Here is a 27,743-nt window from a genome sequence, read left to right as displayed (position 1 = left end):
ACTTCCAAAGGTACCAGGCAGGCTGCAAACTGCACTTAAACAAGAATTACAGTCCTAATGCGAAGTAAACTTTATGATCCCAGACTGCAAAGCTGAGGTGCAAACACCCCTTTTATGAGCTGCTGCTGCACATGTCTGCAGGCAGGAAGGAAACATCCATCAAATATTTAATCACAGAGAAATATTTCTGGAGAGAGGCCTGGTTTGGACTGCCCTTGGGGTTCAGACTTTACTTGGGGTCCTGAGAGATGAGGGCTCTTGTGGTTTTATTTAAACCAGTGAAAAGGTAATGCCACTTCCCCAGACACTGCTACACGAACATAAATGTTTCACACTGAGTTTCACCTCTTCAGTGCATAGGTTTGGGACACAGGACATAAGAATAAATAGTTGGGCTCTTTTCTCACCATTTTTGCTGCTGGTAGCACCTGGTTCACGTTCATTTTCTCCTCCTCCCAGGAGATCCACCAAGCACATTGTCTGTAACACCACGGCCTCCTATGAAGGCTTTGAGAAGGTGAAGGTGTCCGTGAGAGTGGACAAGGCCAAGATCCACCAGGAGCTTCACTATGAGTATGTAGAGGATCCCACCATCCTGAGGATCGAGCCTGAGTGGAGCATCTTCAGGTGAGTATCCCATGGGAACCCTCTCACAATTCCCATGGTTTTTAAAAGGAGCACTGCTCTGATAACTTTGGTCCTTGGTGTAGAAAACTGATTTCCAAGCATTGTGTCCACCAGGAATTTGTGCAGAGATAGTTCCCCAGAGCTAATAGATCCCTCTATTAGAGGGTGGATTAGAGTGAAACGACACTGAATGATCAGTCTTTGTAAATATATAAATATAAATATATATATTATATATAAATTATGTATATAAATTATATATATAAATTATATAATATATAAATATATTATATATAAATATATATTATGTAAATATATATTTATATATTTATATATATATTATATAAATGTTTGATGGTTGGTTGGTTGGTTTGTTTGTTTGTTTATGTATGTATTTATTTATTTTAGAACAATTTGGAAAGCAGCTACACCCCATTTTTTTTGCTGTTATCTCTAGCAATATGAAAATATAAAAGCCAAAATATATCACATAAGAAAATGCATAAGAAAGAAATGGAAAGAATGAGAGTAGAAAGACTGCTCCACTCGTAGGCTCCACAAAACTTGGTCATTGCAATTTTGATGTCTGTTGGTTGAAGTGATGGTCACAGACTGGATCCATCAGATGGCGAGGGGCATCCCAAAGAAATGATGGAGGCAATCCCCATAACACAGCCTCTGTTGGGTTTATCCTCAGGTTCAGGTGGGAACACCCAGCAGGCAGTTTCCTGCTGGATGATGGAAAGTCGAGGATCAGGAGTCTTTGACAGCTTCTCAGAAGACACAGCTGCCTATTAAATTGTCAGTTATGTCCCATCATGACCCATCAGCAGCGTGAACACCTTCAGGCTCCATGTGAATGTGCCCTGGGTGGGGAGTTATCACAGCTGAGTTCACTCCATAAGGACAGAGACAAAGTTCCCACCTCCCTGGGTTCCCCTCTCTCCTCACCTGGTCCAACACCGGCTGCAGCCTGAGCTGGGCTGTGCTCAGCCCTGGCTCCTGGGTGGGTGCTTTGCCCATCAGCAGCTTGTCCTGAGTGTTCGAGCCACCAGCATCCTGTGTCTCCTCCAGTCTCACATTCTTCTCCCTAGACCTGGGAGGACTGGACAATAGTGTCACATTTACCTTATCCCAGGTTCCCTCCACACTCCAAATTCAGTTTGTAGGTGTATTTGGGGAGGGGTGGCTTTGGTGGTCACAGATGAGCAGCTGCTTCTTTGCAGTTTGCTACGGTGGGCAAAAGCCTTTCCATGATTTTAGCAACATTTAAGCCATGAACCATTTCATTCTGCCACAGTTTGTGAGCTGCAATTCCTACCTTTCCCACAGCCTTCATGGACTTGAAATTCCTACATTTCCCACAGCCTTCATGGACTTGAAATTCCTACATTTCCCACAGCCTTCATGGACTTGAAATTCCTACATTTCCCACAGCCTTCATGGACTTGATGCCTCAGGACTAAGCACCCCCTGTTTGGCCATGGTGCCTGAAAGCCCCAGGGCTCTGTCTCGAGATGAAACGCAACAGGAGCCCTGCTCCCTGCCCTATCCAAGAGCCTTTCTCCTCGTTAGGAATACCTTTTTCTCTTCACCCCCTTGATGCTGCTTTGGTGAATTCACAGGGTTCACATGAAGGTTCCTGAGAGCAGCGTTTGCCCTTATTGGGGAAGGCATCAAAGTGATACCCAAACTCTCTGAAGCCTGGAGAAATGGGCTCAGAAAGGGAGAAATTGGTCATTAAATGCTCTGGTATTTCCTTGAAAAGATACAAAATAAGAAATCTTAGTCTCCTCTCATTCATCCATGGCAGCTCTCTGCTCCCCTGTCAAACTGGACTGATTGGAGTCCCTGGGGATTAGGAGCAGGGCTTGTAAATCCCCCCAGTTCAGCTCCTATCCCAAAGATGTTTTCACAAATCAATTAGTGCCTTTAATTACCGTGAGGGAATTTACTGGTTTAGCCAGATTGAGTCTTTGCACATTGGGCTCAAAGCTTTAGTGTCAGGATTTTCCATTTGGGGCTTTTATTTTCAGTCAGACTCCAGGTTATCAGTGAAATGAGAAATCCCTTTACTCCCTTATAGAGTGAGTTCAGTGCTGCTTAAAAGGTGCAAGATTGACAGCCTAGGAGAGTGAATTTCCGAATATCCCCTGGAAAGCTGCAGCACAGGGACCTTCCTCCACCTTGGCCTCAGGTGTGGCTGAGAGGTGAGGAGCTCTCCACAGCCTGCTTGCTCCTTGGTTTCTCTGCTGAAGCTGCCAGACAGAGGTGAAGGAGCAGCCAAGGAGATGCCTCAGGTGTAAGCAAAGTTTTGGCCAGCCTGGAGGTGCTGGATGGATGGGATCTCCCATCCCAAATCCCAGAATAATGGAAATAAGGGTGAGGTGCTTGTTTAGAGGGTACTAGATTATTTGTGGGGTGTGTAGCTGCTAGGATGGATGGCTGGGACTGCACTTGTCTCACCACTCATGGAATTACTAAGACTGCAAAAGACCTCTAAGATAATTGACTGACATGTTCACCAACAAAATGTGTCCCCAGGTGACACATCCACACAGCTTTTTCACACTTCTGGGGATGATTTGAGCATTTCCAGTGATGGAACATTTTTGGGTACAACCTCTCCCCTTTGCTTTCCTCATCTGAAACCAGGGAGCATCAACTTGAGCATTAACAGATGCCCCATTTTAACCAAACCTACCCGATTTCACCCTCCTCCTTAAGCACTTTTGAGCCACTCCAAAGGTGCACAGCCCTGGAGGAGATGGAATATCCAGGATTACCCAGAGCTCAGAGTGTCAGGGACAGTTTTTGGTGCTGTAACTGCGAGGCTGAGCTGTTCCCAATGAGAGATGATTGCCACTAAACCAGCTTTGCAAAACCAGTGAATGAATGTACCAAGCCTGGCTTAAAACCTTTCCAAGGGCTGTTTTTCAAGACAATAAAGAAAAGATTACTGCTAATTTACTTCCATAGCCAAAAAAACACAAAAAAATAAAAAGAGTCACGCTGGGCTGGCAAGTAAAAATGTTATGAGGCTGCATTAATACTTTTGATCTGGGTTTGATTTGAGTTACATCCAGCAATTACCTGAGTCTGCAGGCAGAAAATGATACTCAGGGTCTGTTGGGGCAATAACCAGTTAAATTCTGAGAGCTTTTGGCACCTCTGTTATTTTGCTAGGCAGCAGCAGGTCTCTAGGCTTTGCTCCCACCTGGCTGACCATCCAGATGCAGCCACAAATGCCAATGGCTGGTGATTTTCAAGGCAAAAACCAGTTTTATTTACTTTGTTTTCAAGCCAGAGACGGTTTGGGGGTGATTTTAAGTCTTCAGCAAACAAAAACCTGCTTTACCTTTTTTCTTTCCCTCTCTCTGGTCAGGTGCTGTGGCTGTGTTTATTACCTGTGGTCTGAGCCTGCAAGCTCAGATTCCAACCCAAACAGAGGATTTTTGACACGTGGGTTTAAAACTGTGTGCACGGATTTGGTTTGATTAAATAAAAGGATTTGTGTTTATATAGACACACATACCTGTAGGTGTGTTCACACATTGGATTTTTGTGGAACAGGTAAAACTTTGAGCCAAGTAAAGATATAAAATCCCTTCTAGTTTGACTCATCAGAGATTAATTATATTAGTAATTAGTAATTAAATAATGATTAAATTATTAAAGAATTATGTAATAATAGCAATAAAAATATTGTTTTTATTACTAATACTAAGGCTCACAGCCAAAATTCAGAAGACTCTGGATAGTGGAGAAAGAATAATTTGGTTTATACACTTCTGGGTTTTGAAGAATGAGCTCTCCCTGGATGGTGTCAGGAATCTTTGCAGGGAAACTGAATTTTGGGGAGAGGGTATTTTTTTCTGCAAGGCAGAGAAGGTCTCTTGTAAACAGATGTGTGACTTCAGCAGGACCCCTTGTGCATTCAAAAAAACTCATCCAGATCTTGTGGAAACAGCAAAATGTGGGTTTGCCCTGTAAAATTTCCCATTAGGAATTTCCAACCATAGCTGATAGCTGATTTCAGAGAGAAAAAACTTGAGATACTCTGCAAAACTCAAGGTCAAATGTTGCCCTAACCATGGAGCAGTCCTTGAGTGAAAGACCATGAGAAGCCTCCCAGAGAAGTGTCCCAGGAGTATCTCCTGAGTATCTGCTGAGAGATGTGGTTGTGCCAATTCTCTTTGGATAAACCCAAACTCTTTGGTTCATCAACGTGGATGCCACTGGAGGGGCTGGGGCAGAGCTCACCCAAACCTGACAGCTATTCTGTGGATGTTTGCATCCATTCCTGCCTCCCCAGCTGATTAATAATGGAAGATAAATGAGGAACATTGAAAACAAAGGTCAGAAACGGGGGAGGTTTGTTGCCTTCTTCCTCACAAGCTGTTTATTCTCTGGTGTATTCTCATTTATAATGCACGTGCTTCCCCTTTCCTGTATGTGCAGCTTTACCTGGAGGCAGGAAAGGGATTCTGAGCTTTCTTTTCACAATCCCATCGATTTCCACGTGGCCTCCCCTTCCCAGCAGGAAATAAAGTGCATCCTGGACAGTTTCCAAAGGGAGTTATAGAGGCAGGTGCTGAAACTGCTGAGAGCACTGCTCACCCTGGCAGACCCTCAGAGACGGGGCTGCCTGCTGATGACATTTCCTCATCCTGTCCTGGCTGTGTGAGCCCTGACAGGTGAAGGTTTTACTTTCTTGGGTAACTCTTCTCCTTTCCTGGATCACTCTGGCTCCACCTCACGCTGTAACAGCAGAGCTCACCCTGATAGATCAGAGCTGCTTTAATTTGGGATGGCCAAAGCTGCCTGTGGTGAGCCTTTCTCCTTAATGTGGTGTTCAGAGCCAACCCTGGGAAGCCTGAGAATGATCCTTTGCAGTTTCCTTCCTCCTTCCCCTACATCCCCTGAAGTCCCAGAGCTGCTGGCTGCAGCTGGAAGGGGCAGGGGAAAGGAGAGAAGGGTGTTTCTGAGAGCTGTTTCCTTGTGGTGACTGTGGCTGCAGGGAGTGGGAGAGGGCTCCAGCTTCATCTCCTATAAAAGTGAGAAAATCTACCAGATGCCTGTGGGCTGTGGCTTGTGGGAGTTGGCTTTCTCAGGAAATTGGCCTTTGAGCAAGGGGACACAGAGACTGGGAATCTCTGCTCGTGCTGGGTCCTGATCTAGCTGGGCCACCACATGGAAACCAGGCCAGTGCCTGGTGCACACCAAAGCTGAAGACTTTGGCTCCATTTCCCCTAATTGCCGTGGGTCTGGGCTCCCTGGTGGCACCAAAGAGCTCACTGAAGTGACATTGTCACATTCAGGTTAGATATGGGGCTACAGACCTCAGCCCAGAATCCTCAAGAGCTGTTTCCATGAGATTGTGTCCGTGAGGACTTTTTGGGTTGGGCACTGGAACAACTCCCCAGGGAATGGTCACAGCCCCAAGGCTGCCAGAGCTCCAGGAGTGTTTGGACAACACCCTCAGGGATGAACAGGGTGGGATTATTGGGGTGTCTCTGCAGTTGGAGTTGGACTGGATGATCCTTGTGAATTCCAGCTCAGGATATTTTATAATTCTGTGACTGGCTGAGGGGACATAGGAGATACAGCCTGTGGACCATTTTAAAGACCCTGTGTTAAATCTTCACTGTTCTTTTCATCCCCAAAGCTTGTGATTGCTGAATCCTGACAATGAGAACCACCCAGAGGCTCCCTGACACTGCAGTTTTAGCAAGCATTTGTCTTTAGTTATTTCTCCATTTATGAATGAGTGAAAAATTATTTGTTTTGTTCTTCCTTCCCTCTCTACAGGACCACAAGATGCAGTCAGACACTTTGCAACCAGCACTCAGGAGCACAGATCCCCCATTCCTGGTGTGATGAGTTCTGACATCTATTAGCTGGGTTCATTCTTTAATTCCATTTCTTATTCTCCAGTGGCAACACTCCCATTGCCGTGTGGGGAACTCACCTGGACCTCATCCAAAACCCTCAGATCCGGGCAAAGCACGGTGGAAAGGAGCACGTCAATGTGAGTTCAACTGCAGAGCTGGGATGGGGACGTGCCATGGTGGGGACAGGGGCTGGCTGGCAGCTCTGGAGCTTGAAATCTCCTATTGCAGCCCAAAAAAGGGAGCCCAAAATGATTTGTTTCCAGAAATATTCTCATCCCTGAAGGACACACACAAAAAAGAAAGTTTTTGGCAGGGCTGTAACCAAACTTCAGGGTCTTCTGAGACCTTCACCTTTGTCTTTGCTTCTCCAGCTTGCTGGGATTCATTTCAGATAACCTGATATCCAAACTAGAATCCTGAGCACAGCTGAGCATGCACTGCACAAACATTTTTGGAGAAACAATCAGAGTGTGAGACCTAATTGCAAGGTGGTAGTGAGGTTTTCACTAATCTGTGCTGTGCCAAAAATAAGGGAAGAAACCTCTGTTTCCAGAGGGAAACAAAGTCAGGGAAAGATGCTGATGCTGGCAACAGAGCCTGAGTTCTCTCAAGAGCCACAGGAGGCCCTGTTGAAATGCAAACTGCTCCACACACCCGCCTCAGCCAGGCTTTCCTAATCCTTCCCCAACCTTGATTGTGTGGTGGGGAATGTTTGGAAGCAGTGGAGCACCAGCCTGTCCCAGGATAACCATGGAGGTCTGCTCCTTCCTCTCCCTGAGAACCATCTGCCCACCAGGAAGGATGAGGACATTTCCCATAAAAAACTCCTTGTTTTGGGTTTCTTTCCCCAGAACTGTGAGGTGCAGAACAGCACAGAGATGATCTGCCAGGGTCCCTATTTGCCATAAAAACTCCTTGTTTTGGGTTTCTTTCCCCAGAACTGTGAGGTGCAGAACAGCACAGAGATGACCTGCCAGGCCCCAGCACTGGCTGTGGATCCCAATCACCAGTCTGAGCTCGCTGAGCGCCCGGAGGAGTTTGGCTTCATCCTTGACAATGTGCAGTCCCTGCTGATCCTCAACAAAACCAACTTCACCTACTACCCCAACCCTATCTTTGAGGTTTTCAATCCCTCAGGGATCCTGGAGCTGAAGCCTGGAAGTCCCATCATCCTGAAGGTGAGACGGGGACCAAGGAGTGGATGAGGAAGGACAAATTCTGCCTCTTGCCTCCCTGTGCCTGCCAGCACCCCCATAATTCGTCCTGATTGCACCCCAGAAATTCCCTCCATTCCTTGCCCCTTATGGAACCATACCAGAGTCACCATCAGCAAACACCAAGCACTGCCCACACCCACAACTAAAAATTATAAACTCTTGAGTGCAGCCTAAATTTATACCCACTGCTGTTCACCAGAGAACACCAAAGATCTTCTACCCTTGCAATGTGGTTGACCCAACTCTGTTTCCCTTCTTGTAAATTCAAGACCTTCTTCTCACCCTGTTTTAAACCCAAACCAGTCCTTTGCCACTTCACAGCAATACAGAGAAGGAGTTTTATGATGCAGCATTTCTGTATCACTATTTTTACATGGCGAATATGCAAAGAAGTTATTTTACTTGCAGATGCTTTTTTCATGTTTGGAAGGGGGTCTGACTTACTTGTCTATGTTTAGTGAGGGCTTTTTTTTGTACAGGACTTAGGGGGAACATTTCTCATTCAGTTGCAGAGAGGGAGGAGCAGGACAGGCTGTTGTGACTGCTTTGAGTCTGTAACCACTCATGCTGTTCTCTGCATGAGCTCCTAAATTGGCTTTTCCTCTCTGTGTGAGCAAATGGTGAGCTACCAATGTCATAATAGAATCATGTTTAGGTTGGAAGGAACCTTAAAGAGCATCTCATTCCAACCCCCTGCCATGGGCAGCAACGCTTTCCACTAGACCAGGTTGCTCCAAGCCTCATCCATCCAACCTGGCCTGGAGCAGCGTCAGGGGTCAGCCATCCACACCTATCAAATGCAGTAACGACACTTGTATCCCAGGAATGACCCAGAGGGGGAAAGAAAACTCCTTCCTAATGTTTATTTGGTTATTTTGGGGTGTGATGTTCCTTTCTGTGCAGGGCAGGAATCTGATCCCACCGGTGGCAGGAGGCAATGCCAAGCTGAACTACACCGTTCTGGTGGGTGAGAAGCCCTGTGCAGTGACCGTGTCAGACGTGCAGCTCCTCTGCGAGTCCCCAAACCTCACTGGGAGGCACAAGGTGATGGTAAGTGATGCCTGACCCTCAGCCTCTGCTCCCTGGGTGGCTTGGGAGGGCACAGCAGAGCTGAAGAGTTGGCAGAGTGCTCCAAGGGGGCTCCATCACTGTTTGCCTTCCCAGAAACATCAGGGCCCCTTTTGGGAATAGTATTCTCATCAAGGGTAGCTTGGAGAAGTAGAACAGGGGAAAAGTGACCTGGAGATCTTTGTGGACAATGAGATACCTTTCATGATCAAACTCCAGTAGGAGAGTTTGCCTCTCTTCTGGTTTTCTGTGGGCTGTTCCATGAACCCTGGATGCTCATGTGAGATCATGTGTAACATGTTCCTACATGAAATTGTTAAATTCATCACAGTCCACATCATTTTGTTGACAGGATGGTGACTAAAATTTGCCTTTATGTAGGAGAGGAATAAAAAAAAAAAAAGCAGGATGTGGACCATAGTGTGACTGGGCTTTGGAGTTATGACTTCTATAAAACTTAATGTGCTCCTTCAAATCCTTCCTGGAACCTGTGAAGAATGAACCTGGTGATTACATCAGAGGGAGCTTCTCCTCTCACCGTTTATTTATTTACTCCTTTTTTTTATTTTCCTCTCAATAATTTGAAATCCTTGATGCTGGTGCTTGATAAACATCATATCAGCAAACACCCTGGAGCTGTACCAAGCTGTGGGTGGGAACAACAAAAGCTGACAACTGACATCAGTGTTTCTCATTCCTTGTGAACTGTTTTTCTGTTGCACCTCCCAAAGCTGTAGCTGTCACATATTAATTTATTTATTTCAGTGGGATGAGACTCAGATAATTTGATCTCTAAAAAGATTTTTCTGGGAACTTTTAGGAAGCAGAGTTCATGACGGTCATTTTGGGTCTTGCTTGTGGCTGCTGCTGGGATCCCTCGCAGTGGCTACTTAACTTCTCTGTGCCAAAGTTTGTCATCTGGAAAATAGAGGTAATAATCCTTTCCAGCCATGCAAATACACCGTGACCCTCGACTCATTGCAAAGCACATTAAGACTCTCCAAGAGGAGCAGTAATGAAGTGAGAGATTTTCTCTGTGTGAAAACCAAAGCTTTTGAGCACGGCAATAAATGTTCCCTGTCATTTTCATGGATATGATTAAACATATGGTCAGTCAGAGACGGACAAAGCCTCTCCTGGGGAGACAAAACTCAATCCCAGTGAGCAATAATCAACCCCTGGGGATCCAGGACGATGGATATCTGGCCAGGCTGTGCTAATTGAGAAGACTCCCCTGCTCCTGCAGCCTGGGACCGTTTAAGTGAAGCCAAAGATTAAAAAACAATCCCTTTTGGAGGATGCTGGTCAAACAAGGGATACTGCTAGGAAATTGGGAAGGTGATGGAGGTGCTCAAGGATGGACTTTGCATCTGGAACCAGAGCTGGAAAATGCTTCCTCCAGCCTGGCACAGCATCTCTGCTGCTCAGGCTGGGGCCATGTTTTACATAAACATCTCTTTGATGGCCAGGATAACTGATAGTCATTCCTCCTCCTGATTCTGCCGAAGATTTACTGCCTGACCTTGAGGAAATTGTTGAACAAACCCTTTCTTGCAAAGTGAGGTGGCCAGGAGCTGAGAGGGAGCCATGGAAGTGAATCAACTGATGCAACACAGAGATTATTTCTAAGTGAAGGAGCAGTGGCAATGACACACGCCGATGTCAACATGCTTTCGATCTGGTTCAGCTGTCTTTTACACAATGACAGAGCTAAGTATTTGAAGAAAAATAGCAAAGAAATAAAAGGCCTGGGCAATGGCTAAAAAGAAGATTGACTGAAACTCAGAGGCAAGTTTTTTCCAAGGAAAAGAGATGTGAGGAAGATCCACAAGTGGCTACACCAGAGGAGGTCTGCAAGGAAGATGTGGAATACATCTGAAGGGTTGCTGTATAATGAAAGGTTCTGTATAATGAATGGAGAGATGGTCAAGTGCAGCAGCTGAAGTTCAGGGCATGATTCATCTCGCCCTTAGAGGGATAATTTTATTTGGCCAGGACAAATTTGCACCAGGAAAGACACTCCTTCAGAACTCCTAAACTCCTACAGGTGGCCACTAAGACTTTGTTGGAGAAACCCAGGCTCTGACATAGAGCCCATTTAGAATATTTAGTGTAATTTACGGCAAATTCATGATTAATAGTCTTTAAAAATGGCCAGACTGTTGTTGTTTGGTAGGTTCATGGTCAATCTCCTGGAAGGTAAAAATAGCTTCCTCCAGAACCACTCGGTGGATTAAGAAATAAAGTAGGGCTATTTTCTTCTGTTTCTTTTAAAAGCTCATGATAACACTGCAGCCTCATAGACTTTCTTCTTCAAGAGCCAGATTCCCTCAGATAGTGGCAGCTTCACCTGTGGGTTGTGAGACCTTCCCAGTGATGAAACCACCTTTAAAGGGGAACACACTGGGCCTAACTTTGAACACCTGCTTTTTGGAGCTTAGATCCCTTTATCATTAATGGAGAGAAATGGGAACTTCCACTGAATGAAACGTCTCATCCCAAAGTCAAAGGTGTCAGAAGCAGCTCACATAAATCACATCCTGAAAGTGGCTTTTCTCTTTGTTGACTCTGGAATCGTGCTGCAGTGTCTAACTTGGATGTGCACGTGGAATATTTGGTGAGAGAAGCCCGTGGAGATGGGCTGTTCTTCCATCTTTGAGGACGGATCTGCACTGGGATTTGGGATTGGGGTTGTTTGAGTCTAGTCTGATATTCCTTGAATGGACTTATCTGACTGCAGGGCTTGGAGAAAGAGAAAATGAGAAAGGATTAATCTATTTATTGATCCACTGACAGGAAGGAAAGTGTGTGAGCTGTGAGAAAATTTTGCTGGGAGGATTTGGGACAGTGGTCTAGGGCAAAAGGGAACAACTTCCAGTGCATGGATTAGGACGTGATTTTGGCAATTTTCCTGCTCAGTTGAGCAGGCCACATTCCAGCAACAAACCTCAGGATTTATAAGTGAGTTGGATCTTGTATCTTGAAATAGATGGGAAAACTCATTACTGCTGCATCCCCAGCTGTGTGTCTGAAGTTCTTTGGCCACTGAAAATGCTCTACAAGCCATCAGTGTCATCATGGCAGCAATTGGTCATCCTGGAACTATTACCTAAACAGATGAGTTTAGGATTTGTTTTGTTTTTCGTCATGAATATTTCATCTCTCTAAACCCCATCCCAAAATGGCATGAGAGGGCCTTGTGGATGGAAATTAGCTGTTTTCAGACATTCACTTTGGTCTTGTCCATGACATAAGGGTTGTAAATTGTGTCTCTTTGGACAGGACCCACTGAGGAGCAGCCTACACCTGCTGGTAGGGCCTGCAGTTGGTACTGGAATAACTTCTAGGAGATGATAAGGTCACTGAGATTCATTTCCCAAAAAGGGTTGGGGTGGAGATCACCTGGGAAAATTCATTAATTCATGATTCTGCTCCACAGTCTCTTCTGCTGGCTGTAGCTGAGCCAGTTTCTTCCTCCTGTAGCCTAGGGAGGAAACCTGAGGAGGTGCCTGAGCTGAGACATGGGAAGGCCTGGGATTAACAAGTGTCCAGGCAGGCTGGAGATTATCTGAGAGCCAGTGGGATGCAGGACAAGGCTGAACACCAGGCTGGGGTGTGGGGGAGAAATGTAAGGAGATGTGAGGGAGAACTCCTCACAATGGAGGAAGAAAACAGTTTAATTCCACACTGCAGTGGTCCCAGGTGCAATGGGAGCAGGAAACATTCAGCCCTGGGGTCTTGAGTGCATTTCTGCCTGGCAGCAAGAGTCTGCCCTTTGTGCAGGGCCAGCTGTGCCTCTCTGTGCCACAGCTCAGCTGGGATGAAGTGATGGGGCTCACCATCCTTCAAGCTCTTTGCATGGCATCTTCCCAGCTTTCTGCTGATCGACAACCAGCATTCCCAAACCACAACACAGCCCTAGAAGCCTTTTTATACTTCAGGCAGGTCAGCAGAGCTTTTCTTCCACCTCTCAAGCTTTGCCTACTTTACAAATAGCTTTGAACAGCCTTGTAGTAGCCCGAAGCCAGCGGTATCCTGTGGGATTCCTGTTGGGAGTGGTGTTCAGGTTGTAAAAAAAGACTCTAAGGGACTTTCTTCAGCAAAACATTTTGTTGGGCTTGCAACAGGAGTGCTTCCAGGGTTTCTTTCTGGTTATTAAAACCAAAGCCCTTTCACTGGAGCTTCTTCCAGAGGCTGGAAGCAGCTCTGGGAACCTCTGGAAGTACATGGAGAACAAAAAGCTGTGTTCAGCTCCTACAGGTGAACATCTGCAGTCACCCTGACGATGTGTGGCTAAGATAGGAGCTGTAAAGAGAATGGGCTGGGCTTCGTAGGGTTTGTGGTGGTTTGCCACTATCCCAGAGGCTTCCAAGTACAGTTCTATCTGGTGGGAGAGTCAAAAGAAAATAGTGACTTATTTCTGCAGTCCCATTGTCCCCACTGTGGGGTCAGGACCCATCAGACCATCCCTTGAGCTCTGTGTTCGGTGTGTATTTTGGGACTAGGTGACATCATACAACACATCAGGATGGGGAACGAAAAATCCAGAATGAAATCTGAACTGATACGGAGAAACTGTGACTGGTGACTTGTCTCACCACAAGTCCTTTTGTGGTTGGGCTCCCGGTGACTGCCAACAGAGGTGATTCTGTCTGGCATTTCAAGTGTTTTGAGGCTGTTCCATATCCAGCTACTTCCCCTTTTGTCTGGGGAGACAAGGGGATGTCACCACTCACCCTCAGCCAGGACGATGACAGAGTTCCTCTGCCTTCCTGCTTGTTTGACAGTTTCAATGCAGCTCTTTGCTGCTTTCCCTCTAGGCTCGTGTAGGAGGGATGGAGTTCTCTCCAGGGATGGTCTACATCTCCCCAGACAGCCCTCTCAGCTTGCCAGCCATCGTCAGCATTGCGGTGGCCGGTGGGCTGCTCATCATCTTCATCGTGGCCGTGCTGATCGCCTACAAGCGCAAGTCCAGGGAGAGCGACCTCACCCTCAAGCGCCTGCAGATGCAGATGGACAACCTGGAGTCCAGGGTGGCCCTGGAGTGCAAAGAAGGTAGGGTGAGGGAGGCAGCATGACTCTGTGTCAGTGTTGGTAGAAGGGAGACACCCAGTCACAAAGCTTTGAGCCAAAATACCACCTGAACCCTGTGGGTGTGGCTCCAGCCAGGATCTAAGTTGACTTTCCCTGTTTTCCCTTAGTCCAGACTTTCTCCACCCCCTTCTAACTGGATTTGATGATTCAAAATCCACAGAAAGCCTTGGCACATGTCCCTGGGGAAAGGCTGTGTTGTGGGAAAGGTGACCCTGCTCTCTCCACCTTCTTCCTCTCCACATGTTGCCTCTCCTTGTTCTCATGCAGGAGGGTCAGGGGCTTTTTCCATTCTGGTGAGGTTGATCTGGATTTTCACTGCTCCCTGAGTTGTTCTGGTTTTGTGCCAGCCTTTGCAGAGCTGCAGACAGATATCCATGAGCTGACGAGTGACCTGGATGGAGCTGGGATCCCTTTCCTTGACTACCGAACCTACACAATGAGAGTGCTTTTCCCTGGCATTGAAGATCATCCAGTCCTGAGGGATTTGGAGGTAAAACAACAACATTTCCTGCTTCTAGCTCCTCTCATGCCTCCCTGTTCAGTCCTGAATTCCAGAGGTGCTGTGCCAGTGGTGGGCATGTGATGGCTTGATTATGCTGTGTCCTACAAGGGGTCAAACAGATCCTCACTAAAAATCTGGGATGAAAGGGGAAATGTTTGCTGTTAGATCATATTAGATCATAAAATCATTTAGGCTGCAGTAGACCTCTCAGATCATCAATTCCAATCATTAACCCATTGCTGCCAATTCCATCACTAAAACATGTCCCCTCGTGCGAGATCCACACTTTTTGAAAACTTCTAGGGATTGTGATCCCACAACTCCCTTGGACAGCTTGTTCCACCATCTGATCATCCTTTCAGTGAAGAAATTTCTCCTAATTTCCAATCTAAATCTCCCCTGGCGCAACTCTAAGGCCGTTTCCTCTCATCTTGTCACTTGTTACCTCCTAAATTCTGTCAGATCACTCATTTATTTGGACAACTCATAAATCCATATGCATTAGGGCCACTCAATTAAGCTTCTCTTTGGTCTTAACCCTTCTGTGGCTTGAGTTTTAGACTGAATTTAATATTTTCTGCTGTGCAGAGCAAGGAAAACTTGTTGTATGACAGAGAATCGTGTTTGCCTGTGTCATCCAGCTTTGCATGACCCTCACACTACTAAGAGGCCAGGTTTTCTTTGTGGCAACCCCTATAAAAATAACCCCCTGTCACTGAGGGAGGTTCACCTTTGCTGCCTTCTGGCTTGAAGTGAGATGAGAAAACCAGAGTGTCTGTGTGTCCATTCCCTGCCCACACCCTCCTCACCCACCCCGACTCTCTGGAGGGAGATGGGAGTGCAGTGAGACATTGTTCACAAATCTTGGGGTCTGCACAGAGCCTCTATTACCTGAGTGGTGACAGGAGCTTGATGGGAGCCCAGGTGAGGTCTGCTGGGCTGAAATCAGCTCCAGGCTCTGGCAGATGGACAGGAATGCTCTAGGAATACCTGGGCTGGAGAATCAGGAGCTACACCATGGCAAAGGTGCTGGCTGAGCTCTCTGCAAAGCCTCTGCCAGGCTCTGAGCTCCAGAGAGGCTCTGGCATGGGCCTGGGAGATTGCTGGAGGCCAGGCCTGGGCTGGGTTGGCAGGAAGGAGGAGCAGGAGCTGGCACAGGCAGGCCCACGCTTGGCTGGCTGTGTAATCAGAGATGCCTGCTCGGCTTTGCTCCTGCCATTCCAAAGAGCCAAAATTCATCCAACTGTGTGGAGAGAGAGAGACATTAAAAACCTGATCTGTCAGCAAGGAGGGCTTGTGAGACTGGGTAGGAGGCTGAGTTACACATAACTAGCACATAGATTCGGAGTGCAGGTCGAGGGGTGTCCAGCTGCCTTCCCTCAGGACGAGCAGCTCCAACAAACGAGGAGGAACGAGGGGTGCTGAACCTCCCTCTCACATGTGTGCACACACAAGCACTTCCATTATCCCCACAGCCAATTTCAATCCCTACATTCATTAACCCCATCCAGCTGATCACAGAGCAGCATCTGACCCCTGCAGAGGCCGTAGCACGGATGCTCCCCTATGCAGATACACACTGAGCTAATGTTTCAATCCAACACCTTTGATCTCTTCTTCCTTTCATTCCATTCGTTGTTTTTTTTTCCTTAATCCTTTTTAAAGCTTCACCAGCTCTCTCAGTGTCAACCCCTTTGTCTACCAACGTGAAGGCAGCTCGCATTCTGCTCCCCTGTCTGTAGCACCCAGAAGGAATTGCTATTTATTGCAAAAGGCCCCAGCACAGATCCCACTGTGAGAAGGTCTTAGTTATTTCCAGTTCATTTGCTAATTAACTGCTTCCAGATGCAGCACAAAATACTTTTCTTGTTATTTTGTTTTAATTCTCCATAATAACCCAGGGATAGACAATATTAAATGTTCAAGCAAGTGAGTTAAAAATAATTATTGGCAGGATGGGTAGTGGTGGTTTGTTGGTTGTCTCAGTCTATTTAGGAAGTAATTTATTTACTGGATGCAAAAAGAGTTGAGAACTCTAATTTCCAGAATGAAAAAGTAACGACTCTATAAGGGGCCTTGCATTGCTTGGCTGTTTAAGCAAGCCAACTTATTTTGTATTATAGCGCCAGATTTGGGTGGTTATTAATTCATATATGCCTTGGTGGCAAGTGTTGCTCTGTGGTGAGACCATCCAGCTTCCAAGAAAGCTTTTTCAAGGGCTGGAACAGCTTCAGCAACTGGAGGGATGAGTTTGGGGTTCACTATTTAGGTTCCGTTTTTGTCTAGAGCCGGAAGGATCCAAAAGACCTCTGTGGAGCCTAGGCTCCAGCATTGAGGTCCTGAATTGTTCCATATTAAAATGAGTTCATCAGCCTCTCACAGCTGAGAAATACAAGATTTATCAGTCCCTCTGTCTCTGAAACACCTCAGCCCCCAAACCCAGGGGTTCTACTGGAGCTTAGGGTGTCGTCTCAACCTTCACCTGCCTTGCTCTTCAAACCAAGGCCCAGCTCCATGGTCACCATCTCAGCCACTGCCTCACTGCATCTCTTCCTCTCCTCAAAACCTCACCCTGGGCTCTCTTTCCCATTCACTCTCTTGCTGCCTCTCCCAGCTCCCTAAAGCTGACCCCAAACCTCTGCAAGCAGGTTTCTTGCAGGAATGAGAAAGAAGTTTTGGATGAAATCAGAGTAAGACTTCAGTCTGACTAAAATAAAAATATAACGTGGCATGGTGACACATTTAGGCACCAGAAATCCCTTTTGGATGTACTGTTCAGAGAAGGGAGCACAGGATTGGAAAAATCATCTGGATGTGGCTGGCAGTCTTATCAAACTTTATTATGTAAGGATTCCCTTCCTGTCTTTCCTTAGCCGAGGAGCTGGAGGGATGAGAGCAGGGAGGTAGCAAAGAGAGTGTGACAACAGGACATTTGACAATGGGAAAACCAGGGAAAGGAAAAAAACTCCCTTTCTTCTTGTGCAGGTCCCTGGCTACCGGCAGGAACGGGTGGAGAAGGGCCTGAAGCTCTTTGCCCAGCTCATCAACAACAAGGTTTTCCTGCTGTCCTTCATCCGCACGCTGGAGTCGCAGCGCAGCTTCTCCATGCGGGACCGCGGCAACGTGGCCTCGCTGATCATGACGGTGCTGCAGAGCAAGCTGGAGTACGCCACCGACGTCCTCAAACAGCTCCTGGCCGACCTCATCGACAAAAACCTGGAGAGCAAGAACCACCCCAAGCTGCTGCTCCGTAGGTAAGGATGCCTGGGCATGGAGGGAGCCTGGCTGGGAAGGCTGTGCCCACACAAACATCGTAATTGTCTTTGGAGATGTAGATCTTGCTCGGTCTCCTCCCTAACCAAAAAGAAGTAAATGATCAAAAGTTACAGGACGGATCCACCTCTGGGTTTTCGTGTGGATCCTCCAGAAAGTTTCATAAGGACATTAATAGCTCAATCCTTATTTTGGGGTCTTTGCAAGCCAAAGATGTTAATTTCTGTTTATGTTTCCTTTTAACCTGAAAATCCCAATCATGTTGTGTAGGACCTATAGGAATATCACATATCTGGTACATTAAACCCCTTCTTCAATCTCCTGCCTGGGATATGGATTTCCCAGCCTTGTTTCTTGTTCCTAAGTTAACTACAGAGAAATGGAGAGACTGCAGCTGCATTGTGAGAACTCATTTCGCTCCCAGTGCTGGGAGTTTGTGGAGATCAGCAGAGAAGCAGGACAACAGAACTGGTTTCATACAGGGAACAAGTTTGGATTGGTACTTCTTGGCCTGGCCTAAGGTCTTATACTCCACATTTCTGTGGGAAACTTTGAATTAGGAGTCTGCTGCTCTATAATTAACTTTCCCTGCCTAGGGAAGTGCTGCCTCTTTTCCCTTTAGGATCAGATTCATCTCCTTTTCACAGACTGAACCAACCCTCCTGCTTCAAGGACCCTAAATAAAATCAGGGGAAGTCTTCTGGAGATGAGTGGCCTTTGCCACAGCCCAGAGCTGACTCTGAGGAGCCCTCAGCTGATTACGATGGACAGCTTGGACAGGGAAGGGATCTCTGGTGCCTGCTGGGCTGGGAGGTTTTTCATCTGGCACATGGCCCACTGTGGAGAACCAGCAAAAAAGGCGCAGAAGGCATTTCCTGGCATTCAGGGCAGCAATGCCAGTGGCAGAGGCTGGACTTTTCTTCGGTGTCACTTGACTGCCTGATGTGCTCAAGCCCTAGAGCCTGGCTGGTGACCACCCTCCAGCTGTCCCCAGGCTTCCTGTCTGTTCTTCTCTGATGCTGGGTAGCACTCCCTCCTCCTTCATCTCCTCCTTTTCCTTCCCCTTTCTCCACCTCTTTGTCTTCCCTTGTTGCTCACTCTGAGCATCCCACCTTTCCTCTTTCTCCTTCTTCCAGCTCTTTTATAAGTCTAATCCTCTTTGCTGGAAATTAATTGTGGCCTTTGTAAGGACAGACAGTGAACAAAGAGGGCACATCCAGTGCTCCAAACCCTAGAAACATCAGAAGTCAGAGGAGGAAGTTCTGCACTGAGCAGCACCAGAACAGAACAGTGCCTTGTGTCAGGTGTTGGTGTGAGGACCTCAGACTGCTCCTTGGAGCAGCTGGATTCAGCTTGATGCTTCCCTTCCCTCCCCATGAGTCTGTGAAAGGGAATCTTTTGCAGTTTTGGAGGAGTGTGACAGAAGAAAGGAGCTGGTAGAAGTGATTTTCCCAACTCACCTGTGTCCAGTGTTTTTTCCATGTGACATTTATGGCCCTAAAGAGATCTTCTGGGCAGAAAGCTGCAGCAACAAGAGCTTCTACATGGCTTTGTTGAGAGCTGGGACAAGGAGGACCCACTTAATTCTTCCAGGCAGAGACTCCTGTTTTTTCTTGGTTTCTCCAAGTTTCTCTTGGTTTCTCTTGGTTTTTCTCTGGTGTATGCACTGGAGCCAGCACATGTTTCTGCAGGAGAAGCTCACCCTGGAGCCTCGAGATGGATTTTTTGTTTGATTGAGGACAGAGTTCTCAAGGGCAGAAGGATGAGCTCCTCATATGTGCCACATTGACACATTGAGGAGTGTAATCACTCCCAAATGCCAGGGAGATAGGCAGTGCCAGATAACTGTTCCCCAGAGACTTAGATCTGTCTCTCCTGAGTATTTATACAGCCTCCTTGACATATGGCCTCACTCTGAGCTCCTCAGATTTGATGGATTTATCCCCCCTGTGCTCTTTGGAGAAGATTCCCTCAAATGTCGTCAACTCCTTTTCATTGTTGGAGAAACTGAAAAACAGATACACAGGGACTTGTAGTCACAGCAGAATCAACAGGGCAGCAAGGATTTTCCTGAAGGTTTCCTAAATCCAAAACTAAAACAGGGAACCTAGGACGTGCTAAATCCTGATGGTGCCATGCCAGACTTCCCACCAGGCAGGAAGATGGACAAGGACAGAATTTTGATAGGACCAGCATGCCTGACTCATTTCCAATTCTCTTTTTTTCTCTACTTTAGGACAGAATCTGTGGCTGAGAAAATGCTCACCAACTGGTTCACCTTCCTCCTCTACAAGTTCCTCAAGGTAAGAGGAGAAGCAGCCGGAAAAACATCTTTAAAGCATTTCTTCTTGGTGAGGATCAGTTGGGGTGAAAACTTCTCAGATATCAAGCTAAAGGCTTTTTTTGCCTCTGGAAGGAGGTCACTGCCTAATAGGAGATGGGCTATTTTCTGACCAAGGGAGAACAAAGGGGGACACTTTGTTAAAGAGGCAACTTGTCGGTCTCTCCCTTGTACAGAGGTGGGACCTAAGGGTCAGCGCTGAAGTGGGGAGGATTTCAGAGCCTGACTGAGACCTGTGTGGAGAACGCTGTCCTTTTAACGGCAGGCTGAGGTCTCCATCATGTGGTGACCCATAGTTTCAGTTCAGAGTGGATGGAGATCTCCTTTCCCCTCAGCTCAGAGGCAGTACTGAGACACAGCCCCACGAGGAGTGGAGGGACGCCCATCAGCAAAGCTGTGTGAAAGAATTAGAGTGGAAGAATTTGAGGCACCCCCTGAGCTCTCTCATTCCTCCTGGAAGGTCTCCTTGGGGTTTGTGTAGTTAAAAAAGTCTTTCAGTCATTGAGCTCTGCCACTGACTGCTGGGGGGATCCAATTTCCGCTGGGGAGCAAACACTGAGCCTCAAGAATCACAGTTTCCAAGCTCAGAGCCAGCCTTTTTGGAAGGAGCTGAGTTCTGCACCTCTCCCCCACTCCCAGTGCAGCTGCTAAATATCCTCCCACCTCACATCCTCATTTGGACAGAATAACCACCTCTGCCAGGCAATTTGAGGCTTTACAAATAAACCCCAATCCCCCTGAGCCTTCCCCAGGCACGACCAGTTCAAGGATGAGCACATGGGAAAGTTTTGAAGGTCCCTGGAAGGTAATTTCAGTGACTTCAGTATCAGATCCCTGCTTTCAGCTGAAAGGAAAGGATATAAGGAGGTGACTCTCTAAAGAGCTGCTTTTATAATAGGCTTTTTTCACCCCACTCAGCTACTTGTCTTCTTGCCTTAGCCTGAACAGAGGCCTGATAAGGGCAGGAGACAGGCACACAGAAGCAATATGCTGCTGGCAGATAAGCTAATTAAGTGGGAGACAGGTGTAGGGACTGAAAAAGGGGCCACTTTGCTTCCGATTATTAACTTGTTTTCACTGGGATTTACACCAGAGGAAAATGACCTCGCTCATTGAGTTGGGACACAAGAGGAGAGGGCGAGGAGGGGAGGAAGAAGGGAGGGATGATGGGGAAGGGAGGCAGGAGCAGAAAGCTCCAGCTGCATGGCACTGAGGGTGAGCAGCAAGGGAGGAAAAGTGTGGGAAGAGGAGTGCAGTGAGTGGGAATGAGAAGTTCAGGGTAAATGAGCTTTGCTGTGTCTGCCTGGGGCTGCTTGTTGCTGTCCTGTGCTGGGCCCCACGCTTCTGTCACCTCCACACAGGTCCAGGGGCACATCTGGGCCTGAGCACTCCTGCAGCATGGGAGTGCTCTGTGGACTCTGCCCAGACACCCAGGATGGGGCACCTGCCATCCATCTCCCTTTGGAGCCTGCTTCCAGGTCACCTGGGACCCATCCCACTGGCTGCTCCAGCACTGCAAAGCTCTGGCCTGGTGGCAATCTCTTGAACATTGCCAGGGAACGCTGACACTTTTGTCCCATGACAGGACACTCACCGGGCCACAGAATGAGCTGAGTTAGAAGGGACCCACAAAGATCATCAAGCCCAACCCCTGGCACTGCACAGGACCATCCCTGAGGGTCCCACCATGTGCCCAAGGGCTGGTTGCACTCTGTGGAAGTGGAGGGTCACTCCTGATCCTGTGCTGCTGGAATAGACTGTTTCCCACTGATGTATCCATCATGAGCGATCTGGGATGGCAAACCAAGGCAGTCACAGGGATGCCCAGGCTGAATTCTCAATTCTAGCCTCATTTCACCTCATGGTTGCCTTTCATCCCTGCAGGAGTGTGCTGGAGAGCCTCTCTTCTCCCTTTTCTGTGCCATCAAGCAGCAGATGGAGAAGGGTCCCATCGACTCCATCACTGGGGAGGCCCGGTACTCACTGAGCGAGGACAAGCTCATCCGACAGCAGATCGACTACAAGACCCTGGTGAGTGCTCTGGGCACACCTTCCCCTGGGCTTGTCCAGAATCTTCTGGCTAGAGGGCATTTAGAGAGCAGAAACCAGTGATTCACCCTCTGGGATGATTTATTCTTGTATTTTAGTAGGGTAATGCTGCCTAAGGCTGACTATTAAAACTTAGAAATGTCTCCAATGAAGATTTCAGCATTAAGGAATAGTCAGAGTTACACAGTGCAGGGACCTATCAGGTCAGCTCTAGAGTTGGTGCAGCCCTCCCTCTTTGAAGAAGCACAAGCCAAAGAAAAAGGAACTTGATTTAAAGATTTCAAAAGAAAGAAACTAATCCCTGTCACTGAGCCATTTCCCTCAAAATGGAATTGTCAAAATGGAATGGTGCAAGGTACACGCTGCATATGTGCAGCTTTGGCTTCTGCTCTGAGCTTACACCCTCTTCCCACTTGATTAAAGAGCATCAATTAAAGAGCATTAGATATCTCTTCTTAGTGTGTTTGTGGGCCTTCATTCTTTCCTGGATGCATTAAATCCACTGAGTTTCTAAGTCTCTGCTGGATGGAGAACACTTTCTAAGCCTTCAATGATTGTAATTTTTCTATTTCACATCTTTATTCTCAGCAAATCCCACATTTTTGGACAGTCAGAAGATGCTCTAAACTGCTCAGATTATTTAATTTGCACTTTCAAATGAGGGACATTCATCTCACTTAGCTCCAGGTACCTCTGAGGCTGTGTCCAATCACAGAATCATGGGATGGTTTGAGTTGGAGGGGACCCTACAGATCATTTAGTTCCAAGTCTGAGACCTTGACCTGTCTTAGGCCTTAGCTCAGGTGGGCTGATGCTAAAAATATCCTTTCATTTTCTTTAACTCCAGTCTAGAGCTGAGCTTTGATTGAATCCAAGTCTGATGAGGGGGTGGATTTAATTCTTAAATAAGGCCACAGTTTTATTCTGCATATTAAAAACATGACTTTCCTACTAAATTGGCAGAGTGGTGCCTCTCTGCTGTTACGCCTGGCTGTCTAAAATTTCACAGGACTGATCACACATGGAGAAAATGAGCAGAAAGGAGAAAAAAATGCAGCCACAGAGTGATCACTTTCACTGAAGGAAATCCCCCCGATCCTTTTAGGCTTGATCTAAAGCAGCCAGCAAAGGGTAGTAATTATACATCAGGCTGAACAAAGCTCTCCTCCACTGGCTTTGTGCTGTTTGATGATAATCAGCTCTCCCTCTTACATCTCAAGAGCAGACAAATATATCCCGATAGGAATCTCAGCAGATTTACAGAGATCAGCCCTGGTGAAGGAGATTAAGAAGGAGAAGAATATGAATTGGATTTTTCTTCGTTTCTGTTTCTCTTTATTTCTGTTTTATTTTGTCCTTCTTCTACTTTCCTTGAGCTGCCTGACATCTCTTATTAAAAATATAGAGCAATGGAATAAAGCCAGAACTGATTCAGTGGTTGTAATATGGGAATTCCAACAGAAACATGGAGAGAGATTATTTACAGAGGCCTGGAGTGACAAGACAAGAGGGAATGACTTCAAACTGAAAGAGAGTATGTTTAGATTAGAAATTAGAAAGAAATTCTACCCTGGGAGGGTGGGGAGGCCCTGGCACAGGGTGCCCACAGAGGCTGTGGCTGCCCCTGGATCCCTGGAAGTGCCCAAGGCCAGGTTGGACAGGGCTTGGAGCAGCCTGGGATGGTGGGAGGTGTCCCTGCCCATGGCAGGGGGTTGGAATGAGATGATTTTTAAGGTTCTTTCCAACCCAAACCATTCTACAATTCTATAATTCTCAGAATCCTTTCATATGCTTGGCTTTTTTCGGGTCTTCCTCCTTTTTCTCCACCAAACCTCACTGTATGAAAACCCCAGCCTAATAAAGAAGCAAGAGAATGATTTCTGTCCCTGGGACAGGAACTGCAGAGATGTCCTGGTCTCAGGAAAAACCACTCAAACTCAGAACCAGGGTCACCATGTGAGTAATCACAAACTCTGCCTTTATTATTTAAATGTCACTAATCCATAGTGGAAATCAGGGCTTAGCTGAGCCAAGCTTTGCTTGTATACAGACACTCAGAGACAGCTCATGGCTGGAAGAGCTGGCAGAGAAAAAAAACACCCAAGGACAGAGTAAAAGGTCAATAAACACAAATCCAGAGAAATGAGATGTCCCAAGGTCACACAGAGTCAGTGGGAGAGCAGGGCTCAGAGGTAACTTCTCCATGTGCTCCCATTCCCATCCACGCTGACCCCGCATCCTGATGGGACACAAACCTCAGTGAGTTACAGCAAGTGCTGGTGTCCTCTCAGTGCCCAAACAGGAACATCCTTGTGTGACCCTGAAGCCCAAATGAAGGTGGTTGGTGATGGAGCAGCAACACTGCATTTAGGAGATCCACATCACAAAACTTCCCTCAGAGTGACCAGTCCTGAAGGAACACAACCCAGGCCACCATGGGGCCTCTTCCCCACCAGCTGACATCAGAGATCGTGTTGAAGTCTCTGAGCAGCGCTGCTGGAAAAGTGGGATTTGTTTCTGGCTTGGTTGTTATGAGCGTGGAGAAAAGTTTCATGTTCCACCTGACAACATCTGGAAAACTCCACTGGAAAGATGATTAACCTGGGGAATATGTGCCAAAGCCACTGTGCTCTGGGCAGGGGGTTGGCTTCCATAATTGGTGTTTGAATTCCCTAATATGTTGTTGGGAGATCCTTGACAGTCATTGTAATGACCAAAGAGGAATTTAGGGGTTTTCAGGGGTGACCAACTGCATCATCTGTGCTTGAAACACAAGAACAGCCCTTTGAAAAATTGCCTTCCCTGCTCCTCTTCCAGCTGAGCTGGAAAAGAGGAAAGCAAGGGTTACTGTAGTCAGGGTGTGAATGAGTGTGGTCCACTCAGGAAGAGTTTTCCTGGCACCTTCTAAAGCTGGCCTTTTTCTGAATTGGATTTTTTTTAATTTTCACCCTGTGAAATTCAAGGATGGCCAAGAAGAAATCACCATTGTCATCTTCCAGTGGGGAACACTGGTCAGCACCTGCAGGAGATGTTGGGTCTTCTGCACCAGATGCTGGCCTGGCAGGGCAGCTCAGATCATTTAAAAAAACACCCAGTACCTTCTGTGGGGCACTGACCCAAAATCCAGCTATTTGTATCAGAGATTTATCACACCACAGAGCTTCCCCTGACGCTGAGCTCAGACTTGAAAGAGAGAGAGAGAAACCTGAAGAGTAACTTGGTCCCCAGAAGCAGGTGTGACCCCAAAGAGCTGTCCCACGCTGCCATCACTGCTCCATTTCCCTGCAGGGGTGTGATAGAATAATTAAGCCCAGAAAACATCCTTAAGATCATTAAGTCCAAACATAAACCAAACACCAGTTCAGGCTCTCAGCAATCAAGTGGGATTTTCTGGATGTAGCCAAGAAGTTTGCAGAGGAAGAGGTTTCTGTGGGCTGGCAATGGGCATAACCCAGGAGAGCTGTGGAGGGCAACACCACCTGATGGCCTTCAACACTGGATTCATTTCAACAGTACCTTTTGTGTACAATTCTGTGATCCTTTGAGATGAAAGATGCCCCAGAACTGTAAATCAGCGCCGTTATTACGATCTGAATTGATGCTTTTTCAATACTTCTGGAAGTGACATACAAATAATAGCATTATGATCTAATCAATATCTCCTATTTACATCTCCCCTTTCATCCAGCAAGATCACAGAGCTCTTTGTAAGCAATATCTTCACAAGTCCCTCTCAGCCGAGCATAACATCACCAAAGGGAGCCTGGTGAGGCAGTGTGTAATTAGACTGACAGGATTTCACCCCATTTCTGAGTTCCCACTGCATTTTAGGAGGTGAAGATGGAAAGAGATGGACAGTCCAGCACCTCTTGCATGCTACAGAAGGGAGTTTAAGTCTAAAAGTTTAAAATTTGTCTAAGGCACCAAAACCAACATATCTGCACTTGTAAAAGTGCCAGAGGAGCATTTAATGACCATGTGCAGCCTGGAGCATCACTGAACACCCCTTTCAAGTGCAAAGGTGTGCTAAGTTTATAAAACTTTATAGACTTGTGCAACCAGAAATGAGCAGAATGGTCAACAGAGACACAGCCAAGGGCTAGCAGGGAGATTGCTGTTAAATACTCTGTGTTTAAGGTATCCCACCTCAACACATGCTTTGCATTTACTCTTGGACAGAGTGGAGAAAATTAAATTTTCCTTCTGAGAAAAGAGAGGCCTCCCCAGCTGATTTTCTTCTTCTGTATGTGAAAGCAAAGGTTGTTGATGTTGGTTTGTGTTTCATTTTTTTAAGAAGCCTTGCACTTGATTAATAACGTTCCTTTGAGAAGGGTCTGCTCAGTTCCATGGCTGTGCAGATGGACAAACTCAAAGCTTTTCACTGGGACTATCAGAACCAGGTGGCAATGCAAGGAGGCCACTCCTGAATTAGGTCACCTTGACATCTCAAAGAACACTTTTTACTGAAAGCACCGGAACCTCAGCTGGTGTTCATGTGTTTTCTGCTGTTAAGAAAGAAATTGTTCCCTGTGAGGGTGATGAGACCCTGGCACAGGGTGCCCAGAGCAGCTGTGGCTGTCCCTGGATCCCTGGGAGTGTCCAAGGCCAGGGTGGATGGGGCTTGGAGCAGCCTGGGATGGTGGAAGGTGTCCCTGCCCATGGCAGGGGGTGGAATGAGGTGATCATTGAGGTCCCTTCCAACCCAAACCCTTCCGAGACTCCATGATTAAATATAATGAAGATTCCCCATGTGAAACCACATCTCTGTGCCCAAGTGAGGGAGGGAATACCCTTGGTACCCATTTTCTGCACCCCAGATCCCTCTTTAGGATGCAGACAGTGCAGGGGGGGCAGCCAGAGGCTTTCAGTGCCACTGAAATGTGTGTTGTGGTGTCTCTCTCTCAGGTGCTGAGCTGTGTGAACCCCGACAACGTGAACAGCCCCGAGATCCCGGTGAAGATCCTCAACTGCGACACCATCACGCAGGTCAAGGAGAAGATCCTCGATGCCATCTTCAAGAACGTGCCCTGCTCCCACCGGCCCAAAGCTGCTGACATGGACCTGGGTAGGAGATTGCTCCTGGCCAGGGTGGCAAGGGGAGGTGGGAGATGGGAAACTCCATCCAGACACTTTGCTGGGGCAGGGACCCATCTCCACACCCCCTGCAAGGCTGAGAAGTCACAGTGACAGGGCAGAGGGGACATCATGGCGATGTTTATGCTCCTGGCTTAGGAAATCTTTGGCCCTGAGCACTTTGAAAGACCAGCACCCTGCTTTTCTGCCCTCAGAATTCATCCTGGACAAGGGTTTGGAAAAAGCATGAGTGGGACTGTCCTCGTTCTCTTGCCAAAGACCCCTGGGAAAAAAAACCACCTGGAGTGAGGATGCTGGGAGGAGTGGGTGTCTGAATTTGGGGTCCACAGGCAGGTGTGGGACCACACCTGCAGGATACTATGAAAAAATGCAGAAAAATCTGCTCAGGACATTGCTGAGGTGTCTGGTGGAGGGCTGGGGACTCCACTGTGGCTGAATCTGCCAGAATTTGCTCTCAGTGACCTTCAGTGAAAGAGACTGGGCTGGAAAATGATGGAGTCTATAAAACCAGCTGAGCTGTAGAGGAACCAAAAGGAGAAGGAATGGACTGAGGCCAAGAAACAATTCACAGCAATAATGAAGGC

The 27,743-nt window shown here is 47.1% G+C and overlaps 1 protein-coding gene across 1 annotated transcript in view; it reads left to right on the top strand.

Moving 5' to 3' along the window:
- Positions 1–27,743, top strand: part of PLXNA4 (plexin A4) — a 423,238-nt gene that overhangs the window by 359,650 nt on the left and 35,845 nt on the right. The window contains exons 16-25 of the mRNA XM_088054749.1: positions 460–627; positions 6,565–6,658; positions 7,460–7,699; positions 8,642–8,788; positions 13,627–13,861; positions 14,248–14,390; positions 17,388–17,656; positions 19,912–19,978; positions 21,901–22,047; positions 26,971–27,130. Of these exons, the coding sequence (XP_087910875.1) occupies positions 460–627; positions 6,565–6,658; positions 7,460–7,699; positions 8,642–8,788; positions 13,627–13,861; positions 14,248–14,390; positions 17,388–17,656; positions 19,912–19,978; positions 21,901–22,047; positions 26,971–27,130 (1,670 nt within the window). The remainder of the gene's footprint in view (positions 1–459; positions 628–6,564; positions 6,659–7,459; positions 7,700–8,641; positions 8,789–13,626; positions 13,862–14,247; positions 14,391–17,387; positions 17,657–19,911; positions 19,979–21,900; positions 22,048–26,970; positions 27,131–27,743) is intronic.

Source organism: Pseudopodoces humilis, chromosome 5 (genome assembly GCF_049639895.1).
Source record: "Pseudopodoces humilis isolate 2021_Gansu_Grassland_sample_001 chromosome 5, ASM4963989v1, whole genome shotgun sequence".
In the NCBI taxonomy this organism is placed as follows: Eukaryota; Metazoa; Chordata; class Aves; order Passeriformes; family Paridae; genus Pseudopodoces; species Pseudopodoces humilis.
This window is presented reverse-complemented; position numbering and strand designations above follow the sequence as displayed.